The 12,917-nt window shown below is 39.8% G+C and overlaps 1 protein-coding gene across 1 annotated transcript in view; it reads left to right on the forward strand.

Annotated features, from left to right (window-relative positions):
- Positions 1-12,290, forward strand: part of LOC121685007 (GTP-binding protein 2-like) — a 51,986-nt gene extending 39,696 nt beyond the window's left edge. The window contains exons 6-12 of the mRNA XM_042065233.1: positions 552-726; positions 8,533-8,752; positions 8,923-9,058; positions 9,218-9,276; positions 9,695-9,866; positions 9,990-10,154; positions 10,279-12,290. Of these exons, the coding sequence (XP_041921167.1) occupies positions 552-726; positions 8,533-8,752; positions 8,923-9,058; positions 9,218-9,276; positions 9,695-9,866; positions 9,990-10,154; positions 10,279-10,425 (1,074 nt within the window). The 3' untranslated portion in view covers positions 10,426-12,290. The remainder of the gene's footprint in view (positions 1-551; positions 727-8,532; positions 8,753-8,922; positions 9,059-9,217; positions 9,277-9,694; positions 9,867-9,989; positions 10,155-10,278) is intronic.
- The last annotated feature ends 627 nt before the right edge of the window (positions 12,291-12,917 follow it).

The following is a 12,917-nucleotide window of genomic DNA, read 5'->3' on the forward strand; positions in this document are numbered from 1 at the left end:
GCGCTTGAAGGCAAATGAGCCAGATCTGTGCAGCTCTGCATGAAATCAAATGAGCCTAATGGCAACAAGTCAAGATAGTGCCGACCAGAAGATGAGTTAATATAATGACTTGATAGACAGTCCTTATTCAATGCAAGATGAATCGTAATCAAGTTGAACTGTGTGGCAGGTGAAGATTAACACTTTTAATGAAAATGTAGATATGTGCAGTAATAGTGCATAAAGTCACATCCTCAATTTTCAATGAGATATTAAATTGAATAGAATTGTTGACATAATAATCATAATAAAATCATATTGGGATCGCACAACTTCTATCATGATTCCATGCGTTATAGAAATAACTGAATAGGGATATTAATATTCATGTAGTATATTTTGTAAACAAGTTATTTGACCATCCGTGCACATCCTTAACAGAAAGCAATTCTTTCACAATTCATTTTGGCATTTGGGATAGAATTTTAAAAAGTGAGCAGCAGGCTAAAACACTGGAGCACTGGCTATTATGTACTACAGGGCTTTTCTTCATACTAAATGTGTGTTGGCAGGTGGTGAATTACAGTGAGTCACGGACAGCTGAAGAGATCTGTGAGAGTGCCTCAAAAATGATCACCTTCATTGACCTTGCTGGGCATCACAAATACTTGAAGACCACCATCTTTGGCCTTACCAGCTACTGCCCAGACTTTGCTATGCTGGTTGTTAGTGCAAACACTGGCATTGGTATGTCAACTATCATCATATTTTTTTCTTCTTCACCAGACATTTTTGATGGCTAGCATTCGATATATAAACTTGTTCAGGCCTTTTGGATCCCGATGAGCTGTGTTTGTCCTAGGCACTGTATAACGATCAATTGTCCATTGTCTGCTGAACTGATACCCTGGTTCTGGCAAAGCTGTGTCAGTCTATCACATCTTTGGTAATTCAGTATCTTGTAGGGATGCAGCTATCAATTCTTTCATCGAGTAATCGGATAAAAAAGGATTTTGTGTTATAAAGTGCAATTTATTAATATGCACAACAATTATCATGCTGTAAACTAGTCCTAGTCACTACAAAGTAAATTAATATATTGGTTTTATGTAGATTTGTGCATCTGCAGCATTTACCATTATTCATACCTGTCAACACTCCCGTTTTTCCCGGGTTTTCCCGTATTTCAAGGTCATCTCCCAGCACCCTCCCGTTTTGTTAATTTTCCCGGAAAACTCACGTAATTTGCATGGCCATCAAACTTCATTTTAAAATCATTGATCCATTCATGTTTTCTATTAGTCTGACATCTCCCAGGTTGCCGGATTGTGTATGAAATACACCCTACATATACACGATCAATTAGTTTCAATTTCCACCGTTTTGTCATAGGCTAAAACCTGGCAACCCAAAACCCAATAAGGAAGCGGGTGCCGACTGCGCAGCCTGAGTCTCTTCGTAAGCAAGCGGGCTAGTTGAATGGCCTACTCCTGAACTAGCTGTTGTGAAATTGTTAGGAATTTAATTGATTAACACATCACATAAACTGTTATTGAGTGTTGCTACCCTGAACTTGTACCCTCTGAACCAAATCTGACAGCGAGCAGCTTTGGAGTTTTGGAAGTAGGCTGCAGGCAGGCAGCTGGTGGATACATAACTGGCATGTGTAAGGTAATGGTAAGGTAAAAGCAACGACCGAAATGCAGTGTTGAAACACGTATATGAAACGTATTAACTCATTGAGTGCCAAAAACGTAATATTACGTTTTTCCTTCCCATGCGTTGAGTGCCAAAAACGTAATATTACGTTTTTAGCTTTTTTTTTTAATTACGAAACTAGACACTCTAACACACCTTCTCTGTGATGAATGGAAATGAAATATATGACGATCGAAAACTCATGAAAACGCACAATCTGGACATTTTATCTGGACATTTTATCATAACTCGGTTGCCGCTTTGGGTCGAATCAGTGACTCATACACGTCAGGTCAAAAAAAGGCCATTTTCGTGGGTCTATCACTAGGTGGCAGTCTCGCCAGGTCTCGCTGATCACTTCCCGGAAAGTTTACACAAGTAAGTAACAGGCAACACTTCATATTTCATGAAAGACATTATATCTCCATTTCTAGAAAAAAAACAGCGATTTTGATGAAAACTAGCCACTGTTTAGCTTGGGATTTCTCAGGAACAGAGGCGTGTAGAAATACACGGTTTGCACCCACCGAGAGCTTAAAGTCTCACCTTTTAAACGAGCCATTGTATGTGTTCATAGCTATAACACAGAATATGCTGTGGCTGTACAAAAATCATCAACAATGGTCTAGATTGCTGGCACTCCTAGGACAAAGCTCCCGAAAACAGCTTGGCATTCAATGAGTTAAATATGCAAACACAGAACACTGATCTCCCCCCCCCCCCCCCCCAAAAAAAAAAAAAAATCTCCCGTTTTTGGAAAGCTAAATGTTGACAGGTATACCAAATAACCTCCCTTACAAAAAGCTTTTTTTTTTTTTAAGTACAGTGCAGTCATACTACAGTACAGTGCAGTAGTACTTTCATGTCCAAAATAGTACAGTGGGATACTATGTAGTACAATTTTTTTTATGTCCAAAATACTGCATTTCTTGCATAAGAACTGCAAATATTTCCTCCAGAACTGCAGTTTTGACCCTTGAAGTAATGCAATTTTTTTTTTTGTAAGGCCTAAAATAAATAAAGCTGCAAGCAGTAATGTGGGGGCCTAGCAGTACTAGCAGGAATGGCATTGCCATCGCATGAGCAAGCACTCACAACTTTGATGGCAATAGGATAAAGAATGGCAGAGATATAAGCTCATTCACATTATTACAGCGCCCCTAGAGGCAATATTACGGCAATTTCCGGGCATGTTCTCACACTCAAGTACCGTGTCGCTGTACCAAGTTTGGCTTTAGTACATCAAAGCGTTGCTGAGATACGAGCCCACTTCCTGTATTGCAGCGCCCCTTATAGAGGCCAAATGATGGCAATTTCCTAGGGCGTCATCACAATCAGTTAACAAGTTTGGACTTCATACATCAAATCCTTGCTGAGATAAGAGCTCACTTCCTGTTTGGCGGCTTCATCGCCATATTAGCGGTCACAGGCAAATAAACTTGAATTCGAAAAATCTGACAAGTATCGTTTGCGTGGCTCGGTCTGAAGATCATCTCCGCCAAGTTTCATGAAAATTAGATTTAATTTGTGACTGCTGAAGCTTTTCCTAGAGTTTGGATCAAATCCAATATGGCGGAGGTCAGAGCTAGTGAGCGGAGCTGAGGGGTGCGAATATCCCGCTCCCCGATCAGGTGGCTGCTCACTCGGCCGCACCTCCGCTCAAATTCACGTCAGGCCGCTCAATTTTGCTCCCCGCTCCAAGTCTGAAGTCCAAGGAAGTCTGGTGGATTCGGGCATGCCTCAAACTTGTGGTGTGAGCGGTATCGGAGCGAAATTGGAGCGCAACGAAGCGGCCGCTCTGGCCTTGAAATTAATAAGCGCTCCACCAAAATTCCATGCGCTCCGCTCACTAGCTCTAGCGGAGGTCCAATATGGCGGAAAGTGACGCGATAGGGGTAGATGAACTCAGGTCGGTCCAGGGATTCCAACGGTGCCTGATTTGTGAAAATCGGACGCACCGTTAAATGGTCACATGCGTGAATGCGAGCCCAATTTCGACCCATTGGTGGCGCTAGAGTGTCTGGCATTGAGTTCTGTAAATTGGTGAGAGTGATCATGGGACGGTTTTGAATCAGTGCGGCGAATTTCATAACTTTAGTCCCAGCGGTTCAATTTTCGGCCAAATTTTGACCTGTTGGTGGCACTAGACGGCTGGGTTTAGAGATCCGGAAATTAGCATGAGTGGTCAGTGGAGTGTCCCGAAACTAGACTCCAATGGCAGAGAAATAATAATAGGAAAAGTAAGTGTGAAAGGGAGTGAGTGAGTGAGTGAGTGAGTGGAAGATGAGTGTGCGTGAGTTTTTTTGGTGTATTGTTCACTTGCAATTTTACATTAATTTGTTTACTACTTAGTTTCCACAACTTAAAGGGACACTTCACCGATTAGCATTAAGCTTTGTATCAGTAGAAACCTGGTAGTATTTGCGAATGACTGTGCCTCCCTCCCTCATGTCCCCCTGAGACGAGAGATCTGTATTTTTTTGTCTGGAATAAATCCTCCAATGACGCAAAAAACGTCATTTTGCGTCAACGGAGGATTTTTTGGGCAGAGGCTGGAGACTACATCTAGTTCCGCATGTTTTCAACCCGCCCATAATGGGGTCTATGGGGGTGTGACCTCACTCCCAGAATTTAGAAATAGTGTTTGCCATCTTTCATTTAAACTAAGCTAACAGGTTAGGCCCTTGCTCTGCGGAGAAAGCTGATGAGTAACGATGGTCGACGATTGAATTATATGGGTGCCATTGTTTTGGGATGTTTCCCTCATGCAAGCATCATACGCTAGTAGGCAAATGTAGGAAATATTTAGGCTACATGCTTTTTAACGAAATTTCATCTGAATATCTGAATGTAAGGATTCAGGAAACACTATACCAGTTTGTGTATGGTAAACGCCAGAGCAAATAGGCGTAAATCACTGATTTGGAGATCTTTATTAAACAGGAGGAATAATTAGGCTATAATTATATTGGCCATGTTATATTGAAACCTCACTACAATAGAGACGCAAAAGTCTCTGCTCCATTTTTATGGAAGTTGCAAGAATCAACTTTGTTCTATTAAATGTTGTTATCTCGTAGCCTTCAAATGGGTTGAAGCAGAGCTTTGCTATACCAATGTTATCATTCGGTTTGCGGACCAGCGGTCTATTCGTAGTTTGAGAAACGCTGTAGGCACTGGTAGGGCTGGGCGATATACCAAATATACTCGATATATTGCAGTTTACTGTACGTGAGATACATTTAAGTGTAATATCGCAAATATCGTATTTTACGGACTACAAGTCGCACTTTTTTCATAGTTTGGCTGGTCCTGCGACTTATAGTCAGGTGCGACTTATATATGAAAAAAATTATATAATTGAACATGTTTTTAAATGTTAATTTATATTAACTGACATGAACCCTACATGAAACATTATTGTCTACAGCCTTGAGAGAGCGCTCTCAAATGCACAAGTCATGAAACACATGTGCATACTTAAATCCTCAAATTACGGCTGGGATTCTATTTATAGCTGGGCCTCAGATTCGGACAAATAAAAGCCAGTATAATTTTGTTTCAATTTAACTCATAAAAGAGCTCTTCTTAGTAATTTATATTGTTGGTTGGTTTAATATTGTTGCCAACAAAGTCATTGTCCTACACCATGAGTCTCCAACACGTTGCTCTCAAGCTACCAGTCGCATGCAGCCTCAGGTTAACCATTTAAACACAATTGTTGCTGCCAGGCATCAGCCTACGAATTTCATAAAAAAAGTAAATCATGCATCATTTAAAAAATAACTAAATTTAGGCTATCTTAGACCTCTTTGGCTATACGGAATAAGGTTTCCCTTGCAGCACAGCACACGTTCCATGAATGAATGAATGAAAGCGGATGCCTTATCTCACAATAAGCGGATGGACATCCCGACACTCTTTCATACATGAAACTTAATAGTGAACCATTTTGATAGCCTACCGGTATGCTGCTCCAAAAAAGTATAGGCCTATGTCTCACAGTAAAACGCAAGAAATAAAGGCCTATAGCTGACTCGAATAGGCTACAAGCCATGGTCCAAATAAAGGTGCTGTGCTTTGCCCAGCCATAAATTCAGGATTCACGATAGTCCTCTAAACATACCTCACCCGTTATCTAGACATGCATGAAAACATTTGAAAACAAAACTCACTGCCATGTAATATTTGATCGCTGTTTTGCTACTAATTCATGTGAATACGCACAGAAAGTGAAAGTAGGCCTACTCGCTCCGTGTCTGTAGCTGTCTGTTCACGTCCGCAATCGATTATAACGTTCCTCAAATGGAGAACACATCCATGTTCTCTCGCGTTATATTATAGGCTGTCATGCTTCTGTGTTTGCGGTTCCTGATCGCTAAACGTTTGTTTTCCTTTCCTGTCGATAGCGGTTGATGTAGAAGCACGTAATAGGCTATAATAATTTGACTTTAGCTGTGACAAATCCTGCTGAGAGAGAGAGCAAGCAAAGAGAGAGAGGCACCCCCAAAGTGGTCCTGCGCGCGCACGTCTCTGCATGGGGTTCAATTGAAGTCAAGAGTTGGTCCGCATTCAGGCCGCTCCATTATTAGATTAACGTCAGACAGCGCTGTAAAATGTGTGGGAATTTCTCGCATTATGATGGCGAGCGTTGCGGGACTTTTATTAGTATGCTCAATAGGCTACTTAGTAATAATTTATGCGCAATCCTGCGCTGAAATTTAGACACTGGTTTTATGCGCATCTTTTTTTCTCTCGCTCTCTCGGCGAGCATTTGTTCTGCTGCCAGCTTGTGCCAATATGCTATATCGTCCAAAATGCTTGATTGCATTGCATTCTCCACATTTTTAGTTAAAATGTAATGTACCACATCAGCATTTTTGTTCAGTGAATCTTTTGTAAATTGCTTTACAATAACGTCGGGCACTTGTCAGCAGCCTTCGGCTTGCCTCTTGCCACTATTCACTCCTTCGTCTTCAACATTCCCTGTAGAATTCTCAATATTTTTGGCCTCAATGTGTCCAGTTACATAGTCTGTCTGTTCTTAGTCTTGGATTTTGTGAAATAAATTTCTAAATATCACCTGCTTGCTGCAGCTTCGGTCTGCACGTCCTTTTAAAACAGCATATTTTTCTCTCTCAATCTCAAGCATTTAATCTGCTGCCGGCTTGTCTCTCCACATCGTCCAAAATGCTTGATTGCATTGCATTCTCCACATTTTTAGCTAAATTTTCATGTACCATATAAGCATTTTTGTTCAGTGAATCTTTTGTAAATTGCTTAACAATTACCGTCGGGCCTATTGCCTGGCTTGCCTCAGCTTCGGTCACGTCCTTTTAAAACCGTCTTTTTCTCTATCGTGAGCATTTAATCTGCTGCCAGCTTGTGACTCACATCGCCCAAAATGCTTGATTGCATTGCATTCTCCACATTTTTAGCAAAATTTTCATGTATCATATCAGCATTTTTGTTCAGTGAATCTTTTGTAAATTGCTTTACAATTACCGTCGGGCCTATCGCCTGGCTTGCTTCAAAACTGCATTTTTTTCTCTCATGAGCATTTAATCTGCTGCCAGCTTGTGACTCCACATCGCCCAAAATGCTTGATATTCTCCACATTTTAGATACATTTTGGTGTACCACATGGTATTTTCTTTCAGTGAATCTTTTGCTTCGTCTTCATTAACATTAATCTTTTTGGCCTCAATAATCCAGTTACATGGTCTCTGTTTTTGGTTTTGGATTTTGTGAAATACATTTCTAAATAAATGTGACTTATAGTCCGGTGCGACTTATATATGTTTTTTTCCTGTTCATGACGCATTTTTTGACTAATGCGACTTATACTCAGGAGCGACTTATAGTCCGGAAAATACGGTATTTCAGTCATCATGGTTTTAATTGGTGCTAGTAGTCTCACAATTAGTGAAATGGAGATTGCCTGAGTGTGGCGAATGTGTCTAGTATAGTAGTATAAAAACACCTGTGCCTGGAAGGTCCAGTCACTGGTTAATTTTTAAAAGTATTTCTAGCTACAATTCCATCATGAAGACAAAAGAACACTGTAAGCCAGGGGCACATTTGAATTGAGTGAATGTGAGCCTCCCCTTAGGGTACATAAGTACAACTTTTCCTACTGTTTAGTTTTATCTTTTTCTACTCAACTACTTGAACTGCTCCATTTCTTATCCTGGACTGTGACTTACTGGATAGAAAAGGCAACAACAGAGTAATTACGTGAATAACAATCTACAGCATGTGTGAATGGCTAAAAAAAAGGAGAAATCATGGGGGGTATACCACACATTACTTTGGTGTTAGGGTACTGCACATGTCATTGACCGTGAGTGGAAACTTCAGTCATTTGCATTTATCATGCTAAAAATCTGACACCAGGCACTACGCTGATGCCTGTGCCAAAGTGAGAGACGTTGAACTAGAAAGTCTATAATGTTGGTTTGGCTCTTCATGGATTCACTCACCTGCCAAAATTGTTTTTAAAATGTTCATAGCAAAAAATGGATGCATGTGATACATTTAGATTAATTATTCACAGAGTATGTAATTCATTTGATTATTTGTTTTAATCGCTTAACAGCCCTAAGAAAACACAAGCCATTACCGCAGGTTTGCTAGGAGAAGTCTGTACAAGTTGATTACCGAATCAGTGCAGCACAAGGGACTGTCAATGCGTACCAAAGGAGGAGAGTTCGATAATCAACTTGTACAGACTTTCTTCTCACAAGATGGTGACAACTAAAAGAACAATAGTATGGTAATGCACTTATTTCACTATATGTTAGAACAGTGCTACTAACTACTAACCTATTCTTTCTTTTTTTTTTTTTTTAACAGCTGGCACAACAAGGGAGCATCTGGGCTTGGCCATGGCACTGAAGGTCCCAATCTTCATTGTCGTGAGCAAAGTGGACCTGTGCACTAAAGGAACAGTAGAGCGTACTGTCCGGCAGCTGGAGCGAGTGCTCAAACAGCCTGGGTGCAACAAGGTGCCCATGCTGGTATACAACTCGGATGATGCTGTCACAGCAGCTCAGCAGTTTGCACAATGCCCTAGGTATGTAAAAATTCTTTATATCACCAGCATCCCTAGGCTCACTTGGCTAAAATTAGTAACAAAACAAAGAAAAGCTAATCCCAAGTGATCGATGGTGATGACAGTAAGTTTTCCTTCCTGTATTACCTTTTTACAAATCTGTATGTTGATTTATTTTGTTTGTTTTTCAGCATAACGCCCATTTTCACCTTCTCCAGTGTGTCAGGCGAGAACCTGGACCTGCTGAAGGTTTTCTTTAACATCCTTCCTCCCCTCAGCAATAGTAAAGAACAGGAGGAGCTAATGCAGCAGCTTACTGAGTTTCAGGTAGAAACAGCCCCCACACAACAACAGACCTAAATGCTTCCCTTCTGTCAAAAATATGTCTGTAGAAATATGATTGAGTAATTGATTCAAATTGTCCTCATCATGCCATTGCTTGATTTGTTTCACAAATACATTTTTAAAAGATGCATGATTTCACAGGTGGATGAGATCTACACAGTACCTGATGTGGGAACAGTAGTTGGAGGAACCCTTTACAGGTAGGCCACAACTGTATACCGGAAGAGAATCTACCTGGAAAGCACAAAGCACAGGATGATGGATAGGCCTGTGCAATTAATTTAATTTAATTTCAATTTCGATTTCGTATAATGGACAAAAAAACGATTATTTTGCCACGTTCCATTAAGAAATGGGGTTTTTGGAAATAGATACAATTTCAACTCATACAGCATACTGATTCATGCTTATTTTCCTTATTATAGCCCCCCATGAATAATCGTTAATCGATAATTGTGATTACAATTTTGACCAACATAATCGTGATTATGATTTTTGTTATAATTGAGCAGCCCTAATACTGGATACTACCACTGGATACTTGTTGACATCTAACCTGTATTCAGTGGCATCTGGATACTAACACTGGATACTTGTTGACATCTAACCTGTATTCAGTGGCATCTGCCGAGAGGGTGAGCAGCTGGTGGTAGGTCCAACAGATGATGGACAGTTCCAGAAGTTGACTGTATGCAGCATTCAGAGGAACCGCCTAGCTTGCAGGGTTCTCCGAGCTGGACAAGCCGCCACACTAGCTCTTGGTGACTTTGACCGTTCATTGCTTCGAAAGGTTGGTTTCCTGCCATGGTCCATCATGCATAAATATTGTAGTTGTATTAATGCAGCATATATATGACTGTATCTTTAAGCAGGCTGATTCTCTGAGCTGGAAAAATCTGTTTTAATTCCCCAGGGTATGGTGATGGTGAGCCCAGAAATGAATCCCACAATCTGCTGGTTGTTTGAAGCAGAGATTGTTTTGCTATTTCATGCAAAAACCTTTCATAGGGGCTTTCAGGTGACGGTGCACGTAGGCAACGTCCGACAAACCGCCACAGTTGAAGCCTTGCAAGGGAAGGTGAGGCCTCATCATATTACCCTTGCTGCATTTTTCATGAGTGACAGTCTTCACCTTTTCTTACTGCATCTTCACTTTCCTATTTTGTCTCAGAAGTTGTCTTGTTCCTTTTCCTGTTTCACAGGAGGATTTGCGCACAGGTGAGAAGGCGGTGGTGCACTTCAGGTTCATTAAGCACCCAGAATACCTGAAGGTTGGTGCTAAACTACTTTTCAGAGAGGGAGTCACCAAAGGTATTGGCCAGGTTACAAGACTACATCCTGTGATTTAAGACCAAAAACAACTCAAAGCCATACCTACCTCAGGTGATGTTGCTGTGGAATGAAACAGGTCAACTCACATCAGATCAGAAGAACAGGGTGCTGCAAGTCAGAGACTTCCAATGGTCCTCTTCTGGTTCTCTTTGTGTTTATCCAAAGTTTTTCGATTCTTGTCTATTGTCACATTGGCCCAGAAAATGGACCTGTTCATCTGTTCTTTCTCTCTGTTCTTTCTTACCTCATATCTAGTTACTAAAATAATTATTATTAGTTTGCTCCATTTTGAGGTACTTTTTAAATCTTACATTGGTGCTTACAAAGAACTACTTCTGTTCAAAAAATATCACCACAATGAGGTTGAATTAAGGACATGTAAGGTTGACTTAGTGCACAAAGATCGTAGCCACCTCTGAAAAATGTTTGGAATGATTACACATACAGCTGACTCATAGGCTACACAATATCAGACTTGAAAGGAAATGTAAACATGCATTTGATTATTTAGAAAATGCACTAAAATGAAAAAGAAGAGGCTTTACAAAACCAAGATTGGTAAAACAGGTTGGTGTGAAAAGCAGTCTATTCCCATGGCAGCTACCCATTCCCATGGCTAAGTTTAGAGAGAGAGGAGACAACCAGGAAGGCACGCATGTCCTGATCTATGTCTGAGTCCTACCAGTTTTATTTATTTTTCAGAACATAAAATGCCTGAGTAAGATACATGCTCTGTTGTCCCAAAAAGACCTGACAATCGATTGTTGAAGGGGTGTCTATTCCCCTGCGCTATACTGCTAAGTGGCAGTTTGAAAGACTCAATGTGGCTGTGGCTTGGAAATGGAATGTTTGGCTGAGTGTCGACCATCATAAATGCACAATTGCTGCTGCACTGCCTTTATTTTCATGTCCTTTCTTTCCTCAGAGAGTTTGGGGTCACACCTGTATTTAGTTGTGATGCCATATGCATATCTTCAATGCCATTTCGTTTGCCTTAACTCAAGTGCTTTCCTTTGGATTTCCTCAGGATTTTATAGTTCATTAGGAAACTGATTATAGTCTTACACTCTAGTTAAATATGTTTAGAGTTTTTTATTAGAATCTAGTAGCTTCACAACACAATAGGTCCCTAAATGCACTGCTTTTTAATCGATAATGAATATTGTATCCAAACCAGCCATTCAGCAGTTTTCAAGTATCACTTTGTATTGTTTCTCTCCTGTTTTTTTTTTTGTTTTGTTTTGTTTTTTTGCCATTTTCATTTTGATGAGATTCATTTTTGCTAATATTTTGTCAATTAAATGATCATGGGGTTTATTGCAGTGCCTAAGTAAGACGTTTAGTTATGCGTGTTCATTCACATCTCGGTGTTGTACACCTCATTGAAAAATTGACCTGGTGATGTAATGTTTTAATACTATGCTAATTATAGAAGTCATTTCATGCTCTCAGAAGCCACCAGGTTTGTCTAAAGTATATCAGCAAGGTTTTCTGGTCTAGTTCATCATATTCAAAGCTCTGTTTATCATATTCACTCTGTAGTCAATCATGCATTATTGTTTGTTGTGGTTCTAGTTCAGTGGGAGAGAGTACGTGTTTGCACGTGTGTATGTATTTGTGTGGTGACCGTGTATTTGAACCAAAACTTTTAAATCTAGGAACAAAGTCTTTACAAGCATTTATGACATATTTGTACACTTTTATAATAACTTCTAGAGTAGATCTTTGGGGTTGTCATGGTCTTTTGACCAGTGTGTCACTTTCTATAGTTTGAAGCTTTTTTCCCTTCTCCTTTTAAACAGTGTACAATTTTAATCTACACAATGGTAAAATACAATATGTATATTATGTTATGTATAAATAAATATACATCATAATGGTGTATGTGTGTTCATCATTTATATGTACCTTTTCTTGGTCACTGCTGTTTTTATTTCATGCCATCTGAAAATAATTTTATTTTCATACTTTCCCTTTCATTTATATGAGAATTTGGGTCTAAAATCTAAAACCCAATTTTCTTTGCCAATCTTCTACCCGATTCACAGCTTCCTGTACCCTTTTTATGTTTAAATTAGCCTTTCTACCCCTTTACCATAGACTTACATAATCTGCAGTGACCAATTTCTGGATCCACACTGCAAAACTAATGTATGCATTTCATAAGATCAAGAATGGAATATGGAAGTTTGGTGTACCAGCCAGCTTAAACAAATGAGTATTTGTGTCCAAACTTTTGACTGGTAGTGTAAGTTGGGAAAGAGGTGTGGCAGAATTATTTAGTTTTGGAAGGACTGAATCAGTGGCCAAAAAAAATGAGGGTAGATGATTTTGTCCTGTAGGCTGTTGTGGCCGTCGGTTCCATTGCGGAAAACAGGTTCCTAAAGTTGATTTAGAATTACTTTGAATGAAATCAAATAGTATAGATCTGGTTATGGAATTTCATTGTCATGTAAGATTCAGATTCCTTTTATTGTCATTGTAAAAGAATACAATGACATTTCATTGC

This window comes from Alosa sapidissima, chromosome 16 (assembly GCF_018492685.1).
Source record: "Alosa sapidissima isolate fAloSap1 chromosome 16, fAloSap1.pri, whole genome shotgun sequence".
Lineage (NCBI taxonomy): Eukaryota > Metazoa > Chordata > Actinopteri > Clupeiformes > Clupeidae > Alosa > Alosa sapidissima.